General features: G+C 43.5%; 1 protein-coding gene across 4 annotated transcripts in view; it reads right to left on the bottom strand.

Moving 5' to 3' along the window:
- The window catches only part of SP110 (SP110 nuclear body protein), a 43,765-nt gene that overhangs the window by 15,175 nt on the left and 6,743 nt on the right, over nt 1-21,847 (bottom strand). For all 4 annotated transcript variants that reach the window (XM_060301745.2, XM_070045889.1, XM_030877811.3 and 1 more), the window contains exons 5-13: nt 20,364-20,447; nt 18,374-18,451; nt 16,483-16,551; nt 14,727-14,876; nt 12,871-12,957; nt 11,763-11,816; nt 10,218-10,283; nt 8,555-8,704; nt 5,980-6,048 (exon numbers count right to left, since the gene is read on the bottom strand). In XM_060301745.2, coding sequence (XP_060157728.1) covers nt 5,980-6,048; nt 8,555-8,704; nt 10,218-10,283; nt 11,763-11,816; nt 12,871-12,957; nt 14,727-14,876; nt 16,483-16,551; nt 18,374-18,451; nt 20,364-20,447 — 807 coding nt within the window. The remainder of the gene's footprint in view (nt 1-5,979; nt 6,049-8,554; nt 8,705-10,217; nt 10,284-11,762; nt 11,817-12,870; nt 12,958-14,726; nt 14,877-16,482; nt 16,552-18,373; nt 18,452-20,363; nt 20,448-21,847) is intronic.

Genomic DNA, 21,847 nt, shown 5'->3' with positions numbered 1-21,847 from the left:
GGTTCCCTTTTCTCCACATTTATTGTTTGTAGATTTTTTGATGATGGCCATTCTGACTGGTGTGAGATGATATCTCATTGTAGTTTTGATTTGCATTTCTCTAATGATTAGTGATGTTGAGCATCCTTTCATGTGTTTGTTGGCAATCTGTATATCTTCTTTGGAGAAATGTCTATTTAGGTCTTCAGCCCATTATTGGATTGTGTTGTTTATTTTTTTGATATTGAGCTGCATGAGCTGCTTGTAAATTTTGGAGAGTAATCCTTTGTCATTTGTTTCATTTGCAAACATTTTCTCCCATTCTGAGGGTTGTCTTTTCATCTTGTTTATGGTTTCCTTTGCTGGGCAAAAGCTTTTAAGTTTCATTAGGTCCATTTGTTTATTTTTGTTTTTATTTCCATTTCTCTAGGAGGTGGGTCAAAAAGGATCTTGCTGTGATTTATGTCATGGAGTGTTCTGCCTATGTTTCCTCTAAGAGTTTGATGGTGTCTGGCCTTACATTTAGGTCTTTAATCCATTTTGAGTTTATTTTTGTGTATGGTGTTAGGGAGTGTTCTAGTTTCATTCTTTTACATGTAGCTGTCCAGTTTTCCCAGCACCACTTATTGAAGAGGCTGTCTTTTCTCCACTGTATATTCTTGCCTCCTTTATCAAAGATAAGGTGACCATATGTGTGTGGGTTTATCTCTGGGCTTTCTATCCTGTACCATTGATCTATATTTCTGTTTTTGTGCCAGTACCATACTGTCTTGATTACTGTAGCTTTGTAGTATAGTCTGAAGTCAGGGAGTCTGATTCCTCCAGCTCCGTTTTTATTTCTCAAGATTGTTTTGGCTATTCAGGGTCTTTTGTGTTTCCATACAAAGTGTGAGATTTTCTGTTCTAGTTCTGTGAAAAATGCCAGTGGTAGTTTGATAGGGATTGCAGTGAATCTGTAGATTGCTTTGGGTAGTAGAGTCATTTTCACAATGTTGATTCTTCCAATCCAAGAACATGGTATATCTCTCCATCTATTTGTATCATCTTTAATTTCTTTCATCAGTGTCTTGTCATTTTCTGCATATGGGTCTTTTGTCTCCCTAGGTAGGTTTATTCCTACGTATTTTCTTCTTTTTGTTGCAGTGGTAAATGGGAGTGTTTTCTTAATTTCACTTTCAGATTTTTCATCATTAGTGTATAGGAATGCCAGAGATTTCTGTTCACCAGTTTTGTATCCTGCTACTTTACCAAATTAATTGATTAGATCTAGTAGTGTTCTGGTAGCATCTTTAGGATTCTCTATGTATAGTAACATGTCATCTGCAAACAGTGACAGCTTTACTTCTTCTTTTCCGAGTTGGATTCCTTTATTTCTTTTTCTTCTCTTATTGCTGTGGCTAAAACTTCCAAAACTATGTTGAATAATAGTGGTGAGAGTGGGCAACCTTGTCTTGTTCCTGATCTTAGTGGAAATGGTTTCAGTTTTTCACCATTGTGGATGATGTTGGCTGTGGGTTTGTCATAAATGGCCTTTATTATGTTGAGGCAAGTTCCCTCTATGCCTATTTTCTGGAGGGTTTTTATCCTAAATGGGTGTTGAATTTTTTTGAAAGCTTTCTCTGCATCTATTTAGATGATCATATAGTGTTTCTCCTTCAATTTGTTAATATGGTGTGTATCACATTGATTGATTTGCATATATTGAAGAATCCTTGCATTCCTGGGATAAACCCCACTTGATCATGGTGTATGATCCCTTTAATGTGCTGTTGGATTCCGTTTGCTAGTATTTTTGTTGAGGATTTTTGCATCTATGTTCATCAGTGATATTGGCAAAAACCCCTGAAAGTTAGCAGAAGGAAAGAAATCATAAAGATCAGATCAGAAATAAATGAAAAAGAAATGAAGCAAATAAGAGCAAAGGTCAATAAAACTAAAAGCTGGTTCTTTGAGAAGATAAACAAAATTGATAAACCATTAGCCAGACTTATCAAGAACAAAAGGGAGAAGACTGAAATCAATAGAATTAGAAATGAAAAAGGAGAAGTAACAACTGACACTGCAGAAATACAAAGGGTCATGAGAGATTACTACAAGCAACTATATGCCAGTAAAATGGACAACCTGGAAGAAATGGACAAATTCTTAGAAAAGCACAACCTTCTGAGACTGAACAAGGAAGAAATAGAAAATATAAACAGACCAATCACAAGCACTGAAATTGAAACTGTGATTAAAAATCTTCCAACACACAAAAGCCCAGGACCAGATGGCTTCACAGGCGAATTCTATCAAACATTTAGAGAAGAGCTAACACCTACCTTTCTCAAACTCTTCCAAAATATAGCAGAGGGAGGAACACTCCCAAACTCATTGTACGAGGCCACAATCACCCTGATACCAAAAGCAGACAAAGATGTCGCAAAGGAAGGGAGACAGCTTTCCGATGTGGTCCTGATGATCCTGCATTTGGCTCCATCTCAACCGTCATCTCAGTAAACAAGCCTCTAAGGATGGAAGCCTGAGGGCGAGGCCTCTGTGGAGCTCTCCCGCATCTATTAGGTCACTTCTAGTAAATGTGAGCAAACGTGGCAAGTCTGCTAGAAGTCAGCAATTAAAGAACAAAGGGAGGGACTTCCCTGGCGGTCCAGTGGTTAAGGCTTGGAGCTTCCGATGCATGGGGCCCAGGTGCGATCCCTGGGGGGGGAACTAAGATCCCACATGCTACACGGCGGGGGCGGGGGAAGAACAAAGGGAGTTCATAGAGATGAAAAGCCTGGTGGAGGAAATGAAAAGAGCAAGGAAAAGCAGAATGGAAAAAAACCTAGTGTGATTGGGAAGACTAAGTACAGGGGTTCTTACAGAACATAGAGAAAAGGCACAGGGTGAAACTATGCCTGCAAAGACATGGCCTGGGGAGAAGGCCGGAGCTCTATGACTTGTACACAAGGGGCCTGGCGGGGGATGCAGTGGCTGGAGGAGAAGCGCTAGTTACGGGAATAGTGAAAGCAGCACACACATTCTATTGTTTATTTTCACTACAACCTGTAACAAAAGAAAGGCAACGGCAATGATCCTCATGTTATAGATGGGGGACTCAGGCGCAGATTTGGAGAGAGAATTGCTGGCGGTCACCACACTGTGTGAGACGGAGGTAGCACTGGAATCCGGACGTGCCGGCCCCTAGTCTCATGCTCTTTCCATGGCATCAGAAACACTGCAACAGGACTCCACATCATATGATGGATAACAGCACAGAGACATGACGTTAAATCAGAAGTCACAGCCAGGGTGGAGGTGCTAAGGAGACAGGAAAAGCTGATGCGGATGGAGAGCTCTCAGCCTTTGCCTGGACTCTTTGCTTCCTACTTGTGTTTCCTAAAAACACTAGGAGTTTTTTTTTTTTTTTTTTTTTTTTTAGTGTAAAGGACAAAGGACTTGGGATTAAAACACCTAGGTTGATTTTAGCTCATGCAAGTCTTTTATGCTCTAATTGAATCTGGAAAATGGACCGAAAAATACCTCTTTGAGGATTAAATGGCAAAATGTGGAACAAAGTGCTTTGCCAACTGTAAAGTGCTGTACACACTTATATATTGTTGGCAGGGCCTCTGCATATGGTAGTGTGGGATGTGCACTGAATAAGGATTTCCCCTTTACAGTGGGAGGGTGGGGAGCTCCTAGTCACATCAGAGCTGTAATCTATTTGCACACTTCCACGTTCTTCCAGCAGAGGGCAGCAAAGGGCCTGGTCTCAAGAATCAGCTCTGACAGACGTAGGTCAAGTGTATGGTGGAAGGGGCACTTTTTCAATTTCATGAAGTTCACTGTACGCGTCACTGGAGGCCCTGATATTGGTATTCATACTTGATGAGGAAGAATGAATAATGTATTGATTTGACAGTTATTTAAGCACAAACCGCAAGGCACAGAGGAGACATCGAGCAATGAGCAAGATGGACCCATGTTCTGACCTCATTTGAGTTTCGCTCAGTGAACAGGATGTACACAGACAGTTAATTACACTTGTGATAAAACAGAAACAGACTCACAGTCTTAGAGAACGAACTTATGGTTACCAGGGGGGAAGGGTCCGGGGGAGGGATAGTTTGGGAGTTTGGGATTGACATTAACACGCTGCTATATTTAAAATGGATAACCTAGAGACTGTCATACAGAGTGAAGTAAGTCAGAAAGAGAAAAACAAATACCGTATGCTAACACATATATATGGAATCTAAAAAAAAAGGTTCTGAGGAACCTAGGGGCAGGACAGGAATAAAGACGCAGACTTAGAGAATGGACCTGAGGACGGGGGGTGGGAAAGGGTAAGCTGGGACGAAGTGAGAGAGTGGCGTGGACATATATGTGCACTACCAAATGTAAAATAGCTAGCTAGTGGGAAGCAGCCGCATAGCACAGGGAGAGCAGCTTGGTGCTTTGTGACCACTTAGGGGGGTGGGATGGGGGGGTGGGAGGGAGACACAAAAAGGAGGACATATGGGGATACATGTATATGTATAGCTGATTCACTTTGTTATAAAGCAGAAACTAACACACCATTGTAAAGCAATTATACTCCAATAAAGATGTTAAAATAAGTAAATAGAAAAACATAAAATGGATAACCAACAAGAACCTACTGTCTAGAACAGGGAACTCTGCTCAATATTATCTAACAACCTAAATGAGAAAAAAATTTGAAAAAGAACAGATACATGTACATGTATACCTAACTGAATCACTCTGCTGTACAGTAGAAATTAACACAACAATGTAAGCCAACTCTACTTTAATAAAATAAATTTTTTAAAAAAGAGATCTGATACTATCAGAAACAAATGATACCTGTGACAAGAGCAACCAAGAGAAAATACCCTCTGCCTGCTGGGTCAGAGAAGGCTTTGTTCAAGGTGACCCGGAGGCTGTGTAACAAAGGAGGAAGGAGGGCGAGGGGGTTGGCTTTGGGGACGCAGCGTGTGAAGGAGGGAGGAGACATACTGAGCAGGCCCTGAGAAGGATGGAGGGTGAAGCGTTCATGTCAAAGTGACGATGCTCAGAGAAATCAGGCTGCTGGCGACCCTTGGGGCTCTGGGTAGGGATTGGAATATGGGTGTGGATTATGTTCTATTTCTTGACCTGGGTGCTGGGTACGTGTGGCCTTTCCCTTTGTATTCATTCCTGAAGCTGTACAGTAGGTACCTGCATTTTTCCACAAGCACGGTGCATCAGTGCTCCTCAAGATGCCGGCCTGCGATGAGACAGGAATCTGACCAGAATAGAAATCAACGCACTGCTGTTTCCACTGGGGTCTTGCTAGGAAACCAGTGTGCTCAGAGTCACAGCTGATTTACAAGCTCCTGATTTTTGCGGACCTGCGGCGAGCAGGCTTGTAGATGTCACCAGTCTGTGGACCCCAGATTGGGTAGCACCTGTTATACTTCAGTAATAAGTTAACGGAGAAAAAAGGCCAGTGTGGCTGGCATCTAAAGAGGGAAGGGAGAGTGACCAGAGATAATGCCCAAGAAGTGTGTTATAAAAGCAGAGGGAGGGACGTCCCCGTTGGCACAGTGGATAAGACTCCACGCTCCCAATGCAGGGCGCCTGCGTTCGATCCCTGATCAGGGAACTAGATCCCACTTTCATGCCGCAACTAGTAGTTCTCGTGCCACAACTAAGGAGCCCGCAAGCTGCAACTAAGGAACCTGCCTGCCGTAACTAACACCCAGCGCAACCAAATAAATGAATAAATAAATATTTAAAAAATATGGCAATGCTTTAAGAAAAAAAACGAGAGGGAAAATGAATTCAAGGAGCGGAGGAAGAGGGGAAGGAGAAGGAGGGAGAGGAGGACTGTGTCCCCAAGAGACACACCAGAGCGCAGGGGGGCAGAAGCAACGGGGTGCTCACCCCCAGAGACCAGGCGTGCAGCCCTGACCAGCACAGCAGGCCAGGGCCCTGGGGAGCCTGAGGGCGAGGCCCTGCCTCTCACTTACTTACCCTTTATGGGAATATTTCTGTGACAACTTGTTGTTGCACTTGAACAGACATCTTTTATCCTTCCCTTTTCTAAAAAGAAAACAATTAATAGTCATTTATAACTGGAAACATAGATTTACGTGCTTTATGTGTCACTATCTCAAAGTAATTTTTTCTGTCTTTCTACCAGTTTGGAGAGCAAGAGAGACAGGAGTTCTTATGAAAGAAAAATTATAGCATTGACCAAAAAAAAATATAGCAAGCTCCAGGTAATAGATGGGAAGGTTAAACGTATTACAGAAGGCAAATTTTCACAAATTAATATATATTAATATATAACAATATTACATATATATATATATACTTAATACAAATACTAGAAGTAAATAAAGGATGTAGCCTTATAAATATTACATAGAAAGGGCTTTTTAAGGCAGAAGTACAGGGCATAAAGCAGTGATCCTCAATGATGGGTGATTTTGCCCGCAGAGGATATCTGGAAATGTTAGGAAATCTTTTTGCCAGACTGGGAGGCAGGCGCTACTGCCGTCTGATGGGTGGACGCCAGGGATGCTGCTGACGTGTCACAACGCATAGCACAGCCTCTGCAACCAGAATTAACTGGCCCCAAATAACAACAGTGCAAAAGCTGAGAAACTCTGACATAAACCATACTGGAAAAAACAAACTGATGTGCCTAAGACTCTTGGGAATTCCCTGGCGGTCCAGTGGTTAGGACTCCGCGCTTTCACTGCCATGGGCCCAGGTTCAATCCCTGGTCCGGCAACTAAGATCCCACAAGCCGCACAGCATGGCCAAAAACACCCAAAAACCAAACCAAACCAAAAAATCGAAACCCTCCACAGCCAAAAACTTCTCAAGTAAAAGACAAAAACAAAATAAGAAAATCGCAGCAACAAGGGGTTAATCTCCCAAATTGATGAAACAACAAAAAAAGAAGAGTCATATATAAAAATAGGCAAATAGGAATAGGGGACCTTCAAAAGAAAACATTCTGAAGAAAAATGTGTTTAAAAAACAGGCATCTTAGTAAACACAGGCTAGATAACGCTGTAGTCACCTATGATTCTCCTAAATCCCAGTGGTTTATTACAGGTGTCGGCAAACTACGGCCCAAGGGCCAAGTCAGCCCAATGCCTGTCTTTTTCTTTTTTAATAAATTTATTTATTATTTATTTTTGGCTGCTTTGGGTCTTCGTTGCTGTGCGCGGGCTTCCTCTGGTGGCGGTGAGCAGGGGCTACTCTTCGTTGCGGTGCGCGGGCTTCTCATTGTGGTGGCTTCTCTTGCTGTGGAGCACGGGCTCTAGGCATGCAGGCTTCAGTAGTTGCGGCACGTGAGCTCAGTAGTTGTGGCTCGCGGGCTCTAGAACGCAGGCTCAGTAGTTGGGGTGCACGGACTTAGCTGCTCTGCGGCATGTGGGATCTTCCCAGGCCAGGGCTCGAACCCGTGTCCCCTGCATTGGCAGGCAGATTCTTAACCACTGTGCCACCAGGGGGGCCCCCAATGCCTGTTTTGGTATTAATGTTTTATTAGAGCGCAGCCAGGCCCACTTGTTTATATTTTTGTCTCTGCTGCTTTCACGCTACAATGGCAGCATTGAATAGCTGCAGTAGAGACTTTATGGCCAGCAAAGCCTAAATTATTCACCCTCTGGCCCTTTTTAGAAAAAGTTCTTCAAGCTTTGGCTTGAAAGTAGCCCTCTCACTTCCACCCACATTTCTTTGGCCAAGTCACGAGGCCATTCCTGAGTCCACAGGGCTGAGGTGTGTGACCTTCTGAGATGCTGGTGAGCAGTACTGTGACCTTCCAAAGCATATTTAACCACTCACAGAGCACAAAGAAATTCCAAGGAAAACACTGGTGGACTATCATTCTTGGCCTTTACGTTCGACAAACAGAAAAGTCTTGTTATTTCTGGTGTTCGTGAAGATGTAGGGAAGAGGGTGTCCACACCGCATTCATGGGAGTCTAAACTGGCAACAATTTGATCATCAGTATGGGATTAGTTTAGTTTATTATTTTAGTTTAGTTTTTGGCCTTGACGCTTGTGGGATTTTATTTCCCCAACCAGGGACTGAACCCAGGCCCTCTGGAGTGAGAGCACAGAGTCGGACCACCAGGGAATTCCCAGTATGGGATAATTTTAAATATGCAGACCCACTGACCAATCTACTTCACTTCCAGAAATAAACCATTAAGAAATAAAACAGAGAATGTGTCCACTTCGAAGTCTGATGCCACTCCCGTCACTGGATCCGCCCGAATCAGAGAGGAGCCCCCAGACTCTGTGGAGCAGAGGTGGCTCTGCTGATAGAAATGTAAACAGTAGACCCAGGGGAGTGGGGATGGGGTTCTGCAGGGCACAGCTGAGGTGACCTGCACCCTGAGAACACGGTTACCTCTCCCAACAGCCACCCCCAGACCAAGAGACTCTTGCTCTGTCTTCACGCCCATTCATCTGCCCCCTCCTTCCTTCTGTTAGTAACTTCATGCATCTGCGTCACCCTGTGCCTGCTCCACGGGAGCCCCAGCCACACGGAGCATCCAGGTGACAAATTCCATCGCCAGCCTTACCCTCTGGTGCAGGCTTTGGGGCACGTTCAGCCCTTGCTTTCTGGGCCCGTGTCATGACCTTCGAACTCCTGGTTAAGTCGTCCTTCCTTTCAGTCACCTGCTCCACCACTTGGAGCACCTCTTGGGTTCTGCGTCCAGGTGAGGCTGAGCCTGGGCCAAAGAGCGATTTGTGAAGAGTTTTCATTGGGGTCCCAGTGGCCCTCCCCCTCCCCGAAGCTTCTCGCACTCCCAGTTCCCTCACTTTGAGATCTCTGTACCCACTGCCTCACTTTTATCGTGCTATTTCTCCATAATTACTCCTCTCTTCTCTTGTGGGTATCTTTCTGTCTCCCCCAAACTCCTGTTTCTCTTTTCCCCCTTCAACTTCTCTTTCCGACTATTAATTACATGTGTATCAACGAGAATCTAAGCTCCATGAGGGCAGGGAGTTTTCTGTTTTGCTCACTGCTGAGTCCTCAGAACCTAGGACATGTGCCAGCACACCCCTCAACTCAATTCATCTCTGCGGAATGAATGTGTAACAGGCAGCATGTTTTAGAAAATATTCAAATTATGTATTTTTCACCCTTATACATTGTCATGTCCAGGGTTCCCTAATTATTAAATCAATAAATTTCAGGGAAGGGGCAGATGCTGGCTAGATCTGAGAAGAAACTGCTCAGCTGAGGCCGTTTCGGAGATGCTACACTAAATCTTGAAACACAAATTTTTTGAGAGTGAAAGAGATTTCTTTGTTTCAAAAATTACCTTTATATACCCACAGGAGAAGCTTAGAGGTCTGAGTGTCAAGTTTTCCTAGAAGTCGTTGGTGGAGAGAACTCAGCATATGACAAGGAGAGAGTGGCGGCGCTGGGGACTGAGAGAAAGTGACAAGAGGAGGAGAAGGGCGAGCAAGGAGGTCCTAGCCCCCACCCAGGTCAAACCCCAAGATTAAGGGGTGTTGGAAACAAAGAGAAAAATTCGGAGAATGTCCAAAGCAGTGGAACACATGTCATGATTCATGTTTGGGGGCTGACAGGAGATTCCCTCTCAGGGTGCTGCATTCAAGGTCTGGAAATCCAAGGGGATCCCCACCAACCGGCACACCTTGAACTAAAGCAAAAAGAAGGAGAAAGGAGAGGGGAAGGGGAAGAGGAAGAGAATGCAGAGGAGAAGGAGAAAAGGTGATGAGCACAAAAAGGAATAAAGCAAGGATCCAGAAAAATGCAGAGCTACATACATTTCTGTTTCTTATACTGCAAATCACATGATTGTCATGCATGGAGTCAACGCAAGCCAAGCATCGCTTCGGGTGGTTCTGAACACTCAGTGACAACAAATCTACCTCCAGTTTGGGATTGGGAGTCTGAATCCTGCCCGCACGTTCAGGTTTGCTTTGTCTATTCTTCCTGGCTCTGAACTTGCACTGGACACAGTCCTAATCTCAAAATTGACTGAGGCGTTCTGCCCACCTCCACCCCATTCCTTCCCAGTGATAAGAGAAAAGAAACCTGTTGGAATCAACATGGTTCTCCTTTTGTGAGGAGGGGCCTTTGATGGGATGACCTAGGGGTCGAGATGGGGTTGGCCGTGCTCTAGTGACACCCGGGTGGGTGGCCGTGTGGCTGGAGAGAAGAACCCTGATGAACATTAAGGGAATGACGACTTCACCCTTCTTGCTTACCTCTTGGGAGACTTTTTTTCTGTCTTTTTTTTGAACTTGACCAGCTATGTATTCTTCTCTTCCTTCCTAAAACAGAAAAGAAAATCATCTCTTATAGCTATATATATTGATCTACAAGCTTGAAATGTCAATACGTTTTAAGTAAAATTTTTTTCTATCTTCCCATCACTTTGGGGAGGCAAGAAAACCAGGAGACCTATGCGAAGAAGGTACTCGGAAATGAAAAGGGATTGAATAAAGAAGTAATAGAGATATACTAAATTATTAACATTAAAATATATCATTTTCTAATTAATAACCAGTTTTTTCAAGACTAGAAGAAAATATAGAGAGAGATTGTTATAAGCCATAGATATAAAAGATCTTCTTAGCCAAAGAAGGAAGGTCCTTAGCCAAGGACCCAAATTGTAAAGGCAAAAGATGAACAAATTTGACGGCTTAAAAATTTTAAATGCCCATACTTCAAAAATCATCCACACAGTGTTAAAACGAAAAAGGGGAAAATCACAATATATGTAACGTTAGGGGGTTACTGTCCTTAATAGATAAAGCAAAAGATGAATAGTATGCTGGGAAAGTGGGCAAAAAGCATAAATTGGAAGTGCTAAAAGAGGAAATACAAATGACACATTTATTTTAAAAGTGTCTTTTTTTTTGTTTTTTTTTTGATGTGGACCATTTTTTTAACATCTTTGTTCAATATGTTACAATATTGCTTCTGTTTTATGTTTTAGGGTTTTTTTGGCTCCGAGGCATGTGGGATCTTAGCTCCCCGACAAGGGATCGAACCTGCACCCCCTGCACTGGAAAGCGAAGTCTTAACCACTGGACTGCCAGGGACGTCCCTAAAAAGCATCTTTAGATCACCAATAATCCCCTGAAAATGCATTGTTTAGTTTTAATTATACCCAAACTTTTAAAAAGTTTTATCATGTCTGGGTTGATGAGGATGTAGTTAATGAACACTTGTGTGTTATTAAAGGAAATGTAAACAAATACATTTTCTGGAGAACAGTTTGGTAACAAATATGAAATTTAAGATACATAGACTCTAACCAAGTAATCTCGCATTTAGAAATTAATCCTGAGGAAATTATTGGACAAGTGTGCAAAGATACCAACACACAATATGATTTCTATTTTCAGATAACAATTGGATATAGCCTAACTTACTACCAATAGATTATTATTGAAACAAATTGTTAATCACGCAACAACGAAAAAGGTGTTTTAAAGTGTTTATAGGATGGACTAGGTAGTATGAGCATGTATATATATACATAAAGAATGTATACATTCTTTATAGCCACTATTTTGGAGGGGATGATGTGGTTTTCTGTCACACACAGCAAGCTAATTTCAAAGGCTACAGCATATTGCTTTTATAGTATGAAAACATTTCTATGTTGAGAAAAGCACACATCTGTAAAACAGCACACATCTTTTTCTGGCTTAGATGTCTTTTGTAGCCCGAAGGGCATAAAAACCAGTAAAAATAATATCAAGCCCACCCTAATAGAGACCAAATAAGTTCTTTACACTTACGTTTTCCCCCAGGAGATTCTCCCAAAGGCAGTTTGCTTCCCTTATCCATGGGATCTAGAAGGTATGAGAAAGAAAGTGATTTTTAAATAAGCAATCTTTATGTTTTGTGACCACATTCATTTCAGACAATACTGAGTTGGTAAAGCTTTGACAGTATTATTTCTATCCCTTTCATTATAAAGGAGGATGATGGTTCCTGAAGAGGGTTCTGGGGACCAAGATGCTAGTCCTGTGCCAGCCAGCCTTTATCCACAGGCTCTTGGGAAAACCCATTAATCCTTTACATCTCAAATTTGAATAAATCGTTCAACTTTCTCCAAAGGTGGTTGTGAAAATAAAATATATTATTCAGGATAAAATTAGAAATATACATTGTATGAGTCAGTGTAATGCAGGAAAAACTTGCTAAAAATGATAGTTTGTATTTTAATACGGTCAAATATAATTCATTCTTTCTGACAATAATTAGATATTTGTCATTTGATAGTCACATTTGTTGTGTGGGAGTTCTGTGAAGATGTGACACAGTGACTGAATTACCAGCAAACAGAAGAATGCTCTGCTTTTTTTTTCCCCTCCAAGGATAACAGTAACAATGTGAGTAACAGTGGCCACGGTGAGGAGTGAATTAACGTGCACCATTTTTCCAGCGTATGTCCACAACAATGTCAGACGCTCGTGCTCCGTCATAGTATTACATTTGTGTTTATGATGAGCTGTTCTCATCTCAATTTTCACAGAAAGGTCATGTGAGAAACATGGAGATTGGGATCTTAGGAAAAACCTGGATGGCTTGGCACTGCAATAAAGTACCATGAATATACTTAGAGCATGAATACTTGGCAGTGGTAAGTTGCCCCAAAATTGGTTCTTGGGGGTGAAAAAAACTCTTTTTATGTATAAAGCACAAATAAATATATCCAGTACAGAAATGGATATATAATATACTTGTAGTATTGAAATATCCTGGGGGGTAGGGTTCATGATTAGAAAAAATATCTAAATGGGCAGTGATAATGAAAAAATGGCTGAGAAACTCTGACTCAGAGTAAAACAGCTCTAAGTTTGGGCTCCTGATGACCATACTGAGAGACTTGCAATCCCTCACCTTTACCGTGGGTGAGTCTTGGTGGTGTGCTGGGTAGCTCCTGGGGTCTCTTTCTTTCATCCATCTCTGAAGTGTCATCACTGACCTCTGAAAAAAGAAACAACATTCCTCTTATATCTCAGTAAATGCCCTCTAGAAAGTCCACGCGGAATCTCCCAGAGACCCAGGAAGGACCTTGCACACTCTGGAGCTGAAGGCTGGAGGTTCCAGTCCTGATGAGACCCTGCGACTACCTCCTGAGAATAATTCTACCGCTGGTCCTGTCTGCCACTCAGGGGAGGAGCAGAGCAAGGCTGGTCAGCAGTGGTTCCTCCACTAATGGAATGTCCAGTGGGGGGCAGTCATCTGAGCCCCTGGACCAGAGGTTTCGGGGAGCCCCGGCAATACTTTCAGGAGACCTTCAAGGTCAGAATTGTTTTTATAATTAGATGTTCTTTGCCTGTTTTTGCTATGTTGACTTTTGCACAGATGAAGCAACAGTCAAGGCAGGTGACAATTCTGGTGCCTCAGTACAAATCAGAGCGATGTCCCCAAACCTTAGAAGGTAGCATTGCCTTCTTCACTACCACTTACTCAACATGGAAAAAAAAGGCCAGTTTCATTTAAGAATGTTCTTGATGAAACAGTTAAAATTATTAATTTAATTAAATTTCTACCCTTAAGGACACACCTTTTTAATAGCATATGTAAAAAACTGGGTAGGACATGTAAAGCAGTTTGCTGCATCTGGAAGTACCATGTTGTCTCAAGACTAAGACTCAAGTGATTGTTTGAGTTGCAAGCTCACTGTAAAATTAAGTGAACCAAAATTTTCTACTTGTTTATGATATTATAAAATCATGAGTAGAAGATCCACTCAAAACACAAGACAGCATAAGACATTTTATTACAACAGAGTATATGGTCTCAGACTCTATGTTACAACTAACCTTTAAGAAACCATCCCTTGTTGAGTTTTGGTGTCGTATCAAAAGTGAATATCCACAGATATCTCAAAAGACTGTTAAAATACTCCACCTTTTTCAGCTACGGATCTGTGTGAGGCTGGATTTTCTTCCTACACTTCAACCAAAGCAACAAATCACAATTGACTGAATACAGAATCAGGGATCAGAGCCCAGCTGTCCTTGATGGTGGAGGTGGGGGAGCAGGGAATAGGTAAAGGAGACTAAGAGGTATTGGGCTGGCCAAAAAGTTTGTTTGGGTTTCCTGTAAGATGTTAAGGAAATACCTGAACAAACTTTTTGGCCAACCCCGAACAAACATCCAATTATAAGATAAATAAGCTATGGGGATATAATATCCAGCATAAGAAATAAGGTCAATAATATTGTAATAACTGTGTACGGGGACAGATTCTTACTACACTTATTATGGTGATCATTTCACAGTGTGTGCAAATGTCAAACCACTATGTAGTGTACCTGAAATTAACATAATACTGTACATCAAACATATTTCAATTAAGAAAAAAGAAAAAAAATTCGAAAGAACCTTTAAAAATAGAAAGCAATTGTTAACAAGATATAGATTGATGCTATTAAAAATGTTCCCTCTCAGCTTTCAATATAATACAATGAAGATATATACAAAAATATTAAGAAAGCACATGGAAAAGATAGTGAAAAAATGTTTTTCTTTTTTAAGAATCCAGCCATCTTTGATAAAGGTAGACATTAAAGAGATTTGCAAAAATGTACAATGATACCACTCACCTAATTTTTTTATTTGAAAAATATATTTATTTTTCCTAAAAATATGTTATTTATGGTAATAGGTAATTGGTTTCTTGTGGGCTGCAGGAGAGACCCTCCCACGCTGAGCATTCAGATGACAAATTCCATCACCAGCCTTACCCTCCGGTGCAGGCGTTTGGCCACATTCTGTCCTTCTCTTTCTTGCTCTTGTCATGATCTTTGTGTTCCTGGTTGAGTCGTCCTCCCTGTGAGTCACCTGCTCCGCCACGTGGAGCATCGTTTGGATTCCATGCCCAGGTAAGGCTGCCCCTGGCCAAACAGTGATTTGTGAATAGTTTTTACTGGGGTCCCAGTGGCGCTCCTCCTCCCCCTGACAGTGACCTCCTTCTCACACTCCCAGTCCCCTCACTTTAAGATCTCTATACCCCTGTGCCTCACTTTTCTGCTGCTATTTCTCCGTAATTATATATTTTTTCTTGTGTACACCTTTCTTTCCCCCTCCCCCGCCCCCAAACTCACCATCTGCTCTCACTTTCTGTGCAACCTTTTGAAATCAATCAGATAAATCTGGGGGAATCCCCGAGCACTGGGGCTGATTTCCTGTTTCCTGGCTTGAGACCCCTGCTGCCAGAAAGTGCCACATCCTAGTAAACATGGCCGGATGCTCTGTTTTAGCAGAGGAGGAGTCTTGTGAAGCACTTTTCCAGGTTCCCTAGGGCCAGTGTGTGATACAGGAGACAGGAGGGATCCAGGGGTCCCTGGGTGCCTCCAGTAGGGAAAGTGAAAGGTATCAAAGAATTGAGAGGCAGGGGCCCTGCCATGGGGAATGAGGCTGGGACCTAGAGGATTTGCAATGCCAGGTGAGGGGTGGTGGTGTTAGCGTTAGGGTTCTCTTCTCCCTTTATTTTGCCAATGAATTTTGTATCTGTATCTTTGGACCAGGTTTTTTATCGAGTGTGCCAAATTGGCACACTGTGGGGAAATTAAGTTTCCTTGATTGCTCAGTGCTTCTGTAAAAAGCCCGAGCCTCCTGAGACACAAAAGTGTATACAGTATAAAGATAGGGGAAAGCAGCAAAAAAAATGTTTTCTCTTTTCAGGAGGAGAGGATGGCTGTCCTAGTCCTGTATATAAACAGGGCAGAAAATCCATCATTCTTTCTCCTGTGTCTGTAGGGTATAACCTGCCACTCACACAGAAAGATTTCATCAGCTCTCTTCTCAGGCCTGTGGGTCTGCGTGTAGGGGAAAAATGCTGCTGTGTTGAGCTGCTTGTGAACAACAATAAAGAATTCTTTTCCCCGATCCAGAGGCTTTGTGTTTCTGCAATATTCATATATATAAAGAACATCACTCTGCAGGAGGGGGTAATATCTCAGAGCCTCACAGTACTTGACGAAGCACATACCTGGCACACGTGCATAGAAGGTTAGCACAAATCTAGAAACGAGCAGGTCAAAAATTGAATTCTAAAAATTTCCTCCCAATATATTTGCATCCTTTCTCAGCAACGGCATCACCACTCACCTAGCCATTTAAGCCAGAACTTGAAGAGCAAGCCTTGATTTCTCTCTCTCATCCCCAGCTTCCAATTTACCAAGGCTTATCAACTCTACCTTCAACTAATCTCGAATAGACCCTCTTCTTCTATCTCCACTGAATCCAGGCTACTATCAACTCCCACGGCACCTGCCCTCACAAGGGGTTGCCCTCTTTCCATTCTTTTCTATTTCCAATTCATTCTCTATGTAACACCAATATTGGTCTCGTCGTTTAAAATTGGATCATGTCACTTCACTGATTAGATCTCTTCAATGGCTCCCCATTGCATTTAGAATAAAATCCCACCTCCCACATCATGGCCGACAAGGATGAGCTGTCTCTAGCCTCCAGCCCCCTCTTGTGCTCTCATCTTACCTCTCGGGAGGCTTTTTTTCTGGTGTCTCTTCCTTGAAGTTAACCAGATACTTCTTTTTCTCTTCTTTCCTAAAAAGAAAAGACACAGATCATCTTTTATAGCTACAAACATTGATCTACTAACCTCATATGTCAACAATTTTTAGCTTTTATTTTGGGTCCTCAAACCACAGTGGCCAGGAGGTCATTGGTGACCTTAGGTGATGCTGAAATTCTAAAGTGACAGAGGAGAGAGAGAAGTGAAGAAATGGAGACAATAAGTTTAGGTAACTCATTTCTAGAAGTTTGGTTGTGAAACGGAGGGGAGAGCTATGGAGGCTGCTGAAGTGAGATGAAGATCAAGAGAAAGTTCCTTTTATGAACTGTGATAGGCTTGGGCATTGGTTGAATGAATGTCCTTGTGAGAGGGAGATGCTGAATTCTCAGGGAAGAGAAGGGACCATGGATACTGTCAGAAGAGGTGGAAGGATTGCCTTGGAGAAAAAGAAGGAGCTGGAAAGAAGAAAGAAGCAGTTGGGGTTTGCAGGGTGGGAGCAGGAAGTGACGGAATTCCCATCTGATTTTTTCTATGAAACAGGAGGAAAGGTCATCTGTCATGCAAAAAAGGAGGCAGTGAGGCATCAGAGGTTTGGAAAAAATTGCTCAAGGTTTGAAAGGATTGTCACAGGAAGTGGAGCTGTGACACAGTGTAGAGGGATCATTTGTGCTGGAATTATGAAGACACAGTGGGTACGCACTGCTCAGCTGTGTGTCTGTCCCCAGCAGTGCCTGATTTCAAATGCAGTGTGCAGGAAGAAGACAACAGTTTCCTCGAACATCTGCCAGAGAGTTCTAGGAAAAGACAGAGAGGCAAGGCAGGTGAAGATAGCAGAAGGTTACTGAAACGATGGATCTTCAACGCTGAACTGGTAAGAAGGGTCATGAAAGAAATGCAGATGATGGCTTGGAGAAGCAAAAGGCCAGTGGACTGGTCACCCAAATGAGATTGAAGGACAGCTGCAGAGGAAACAAACTGTAAGGAAGAAATCAGGGGGGGATTTTTCAAATTCATTTTTATAGATTGGGCTGAGAAGGAGAGATCAGAAGTTGAGCAATAGTTATAGAAGGAGCAAATTTCAAGCATTAAATGTCAAAAAAAAAAAAGAGGAAATCTCAAATTAACTATTGGGAAGTTGAGCCAGGTTTAAATGATGAAAAGGCCTGTGGATCACCTTTGGGTTCGGGAGGGCAAGAATGGGTGGGGAGAAAAGGTCACTGGCAAGAAGCAGAAGAAGGATTTGAGAGGCCAGGATATTGGATGGGTCTGTTATCCACATGTACCTTGAAGATGTCCAGGATGATGGCAGGACTTGAAGTGACAGAAAGACTCTAAGTCAGCCTTGAGTTCTTCCAGGGAGCAGTGGGAAAGTCAAGAGATGACAGTGATGAAAAGGGAGTGAGCATTTCACTTGAATGGCTAAGCCTCAAAGGAGGGGACGGGGAGCAAGGGGCCGGGTGGGGCAGCGTGTAGCAAGGGGTGGCATCCAACCTGCCTTCAGCCATGGGGTGAGTGGTAGTAGAAAATATGCAGCCTTGTCTTAAGAGGAAGCAGAGTCCTCTTGGGGAACAAACTTTCAGTTAAAGAGGGAAGTGAGACTAACCCTATAAGAAGCCGTGTGTGTAGGAGACCTTGATGATTTCAGAACAAACAATGCTGATGGGTGCATATTTCAATGGCCATAAATGCCTTCTCGTTTCCCTATAATATTCATGAAGGCCTCAGAGGAAGACGCAGTGAATGGGAAACAAACTGTATTGGGCACGATGACTATAACCACCTAGTGGGCGCTTATGATAAGATGCAGCTCCAAATTCACCCTCCTGAGATCTTCAAGAGAAAGGCAATCCTTACCTCTCTTGCTGGGAGGTGCCCTGGATGCCTCTTGGAGCTCCTTTGGGTCACTTTGTTCAGAAGCATCATCTCTTATCACTGACAAAAAATATATAATTCACTTTAGAACTGAGAACAGGCTGATGAGAAAGTGCTGAGGGAGATTGGTGGGAGAACCAGAGGGTGGAGAGCTCCTGCAGCACAGGTCTGGCGACTCGCCAGGGTTCCCTGGCTCTGCCTTGGTTTGATCAACTTGTGATTACTGCTACCTGTGTGATTATCACAGTGAACCAGGGAACAACTGCTCCGCAGAGGAGGGCTCAGTTTGAGCCCTTTAGAAAGGTTTCCCTTTCTAAGACTCTCAGCAGCTAGTGTGCGTGGTGATCTTGAATTCTGACGGCCACAATGCGGATGAATGCTTTTGCCACATGAAAAGTACATGCTATTGCTCAGACGTCTGTGATGTGATCTTTCTAAACCGCTGTATCTGTGATTATTTCATCTTGAGAAATAGTGAAGGAGGTTAAGTGCCTTATGTATTTCCACCTATTTGCTGTCGAAGGAAGCAGGGGTCAGCTTGTACTTGCCAGCGCTTGTTAGCAGCAAGAACATACAAAGTTCCTCTAGCTTTTGCTGCACGAAGAAAGACAGAAGGACTTGAAGCCATGACAGATAAAGACCCATCTCACAAAAGGCGGTCACTTCCTTGTTCACACAAGGCTGTGAGATGTGTCTCAAATTCCTTCTTACACAGGAATAGCTAACTGAGGCAGCTAGCAAGCAGTCGTTAGACTTTAAAAATGATTTGTTTCATTTCAAATTATTTAAATATCTTAAAAATCCAAATGATGGACAAATGACGAGGATTGAATGTGAAAGTTCCCCCAGTCAGGATGAGGGCTGGGAGTGAGGCCCGTCCACGTCTGAGCACCAATTCAGTGTCTCTGTTTGCTTTGCATTTTGATGCAGCAGTTTGGACATTTGCCTTCTTGAAGTGGCCTCAGAGAGTGGCTGAGTCAAATAGTCCTGCCATGACTCAGCCCCTTGTCCTTTCCCCAGGGTTCCCCCCACATTGCCTCCTGGCAGATGAATGTTCTCCCTCTGTAGACCCCTTAGTGGTGTTTGGAGTCCAGGTCATGATACTGAGCAGGACACTGTGGGGCTCGTGGGCACAAAAGCCTTTCTGTGTCCCCCCATTTCTCATTTCTTGAGTATAGGAAATAGGCTTCATTCAGCCTCCATGACCTTCCCTGAGTTCCAAGCAGCAGGTTCAAACAGATGCTAATTAGGGAAGGGAGGGAATGTGGAGACAAGGGAGGACCCGGTGAAAGAAACAATAGTGCAGCCTTGGGGCAGGGTCCTGGTTCCCCCTCAAGGGATACGCATAAGGGCAGCTTTGAGCTGTTTTGCAGATACTGAAACCCCCACCAGGTGGAAGAAGTTAACAGGATGCTGCCCACAACCACGTAGACCCCAGACTGGTTGAAGCCAGAAGGTTGATGATGCTGACTCCCACTTACCACCAACCAATCAGAAGAATGTCCACGAGCTGATCACGCCCCCTTTGAACTATTACTATGAAACTTCTCACTACCCCCTCCAAGTTGGGACACACAGTTTTGAGGGCACTAACGTGCTGTGGCCCCCTTTGCCTGGCAAAGCAATAAAACTATTCTTTTCTGCTTCACCCCAAACTCTGTCTCTGAGATATAATTCGATGTCTGGGTATAGAGGCTGGATTTGGCTTCACTTGGGCAAGTACTAATGGGGCTCCTGTCCCTCGCCCTCAGTGCCGCTCCCGGTCCACCTTTCCCAGACCTGTCTCCCTCACCCTTCCCAGGGACTCTCTCTCCCTTTCCAAGCTCCTGAGGATGGGGTGAGCAGCATGAGCTGGGCCAAGATGGTGATGGAGAGCGGAGAGGAGAGCCCCGTGCGCAGATGACCCAAATGGCTTCTCTTCGTGGTAGATGTGAAAGCTAACATGAGCCTAAGTTGTCCAAATCAAGATTACCTGGCACGGGGCCTGATGGAGCGCAGGACATCTCTTGAGTGTCTTCTTTATCTTTTATTTGGGGGATCAGGTTGTCACTGGACACTGAGCAGAGGAAGAAAAGGAATTTCAGATCCGAGGACCCAAGAGCAGGAACCAGAAGTGGGAGGAACAAGAACAATCTATTCCAGCAGGTAACAATGATGGGCCAACCAAACACCAAGGTCCCTTGAGGGTGGGGTAGAGGGGACAGGGAACAATTATTTCCTTTCTTTCTTTCTTTCTTTTTCTTTTTTTCTTTTTTGGCTGTGTTGTGTGGCTTGCGGAATCTTAGTTACCCCAAAAGGGATCGAACCTGGGCCCATTGCAGTGAAAGTGCCAAGTCTTAACCACTGGACTGCCAGGGAATTCCCCAATCATTTCCTTTCAATCAGTCACTTACTAATTTAATAACACAGGCACTTTTTTTTTTCCTTTGAAAATCTAGAGGATGGACTCTTTCATTGTTACTGGCTTCTGGTTATGCTAACCTTATTTGGATGGTACTTTTTAGATGGGTGGAGAAAACATCCGGACCAAACAGGGCCCTTTATTCTCGGTATTGGAGAGCTCAGAACCCATGATACCATTTTTGACAGCGGCCAATAATATTCCACATTTACATTTAATGTAATCAAAGTCCTTTATCCTGATGGTTGGGGGAGATAAATGACACAATTTTAGAAGCTAATCAGGTCCAGCAACCTTTAAACATTTTATCATCTTTTCTAATAATTTTGATAACCTCCAAACCATATAAAAACGAATATGGTTGAAACTGAAAGGTCCCTGTAATCAGAGGGTGAGCAGTCGGTCAGCACCGAGGGTGGGTGTGTTGCACAAGTTACTTTCCAGTTCAGAACAGTGTGTTTTGAGTGTTGGTTTGACAGGGCTCTTGGACATGGTAGCATCAAAGTGGCTGTGATGGCATCCCTGACAAGAGGTCCTGAGCCGTGCGTCGGCCCCCGTCTCGTTTTTTTCCTTGTCACTCCCAGTTCTTTTTCCTGGGGCTCCTGCCACAGCCCTCTTGGCTTGTAGGTGTGTGTCCTCCCTTCACAGCCACCTTGAGCTGGGCAAGTCGGCCCCAGGCAACACTGCCTGAACAGGAATGGGGTAGCTTGGGCGTCTCTTGTGAATTTTCATCACTTATTTGGGATATCAAGTTGTCATCGGTCATTGAAGACAAGAAGAAAAATCACAGGTTACAGGGACAGGGTGTCAGGGAGGAGAGTGGAAAAAATGTCAGGGGCAGGCAGAGTACCAAGGGCCAAAGGGCAGAGGGTTGGGCTGTTCAAGGGGTGAGAAGCAGGTGTTCTGGGTTCTGGGGCTTACCCAGGCCCCTGGCAGTGCCCACATCCTTCTTGGAAAGAGCTGTGTATGGTGGTGCGTGCATGGGAAGGAGTAGATCAAAAAGACAGGACCCTGAGGTTCTAGGGCCACAGGCACCCCAGGCTGGGGCTGCACAG

The sequence above is a fragment of the Globicephala melas genome, chromosome 7 (assembly GCF_963455315.2).
Source record: "Globicephala melas chromosome 7, mGloMel1.2, whole genome shotgun sequence".
NCBI classification, from domain to species: domain Eukaryota; kingdom Metazoa; phylum Chordata; class Mammalia; order Artiodactyla; family Delphinidae; genus Globicephala; species Globicephala melas.
The sequence above is the reverse complement of the archived record's forward strand: the minus strand, read 5'-3'. Positions and strand labels throughout refer to the sequence as shown.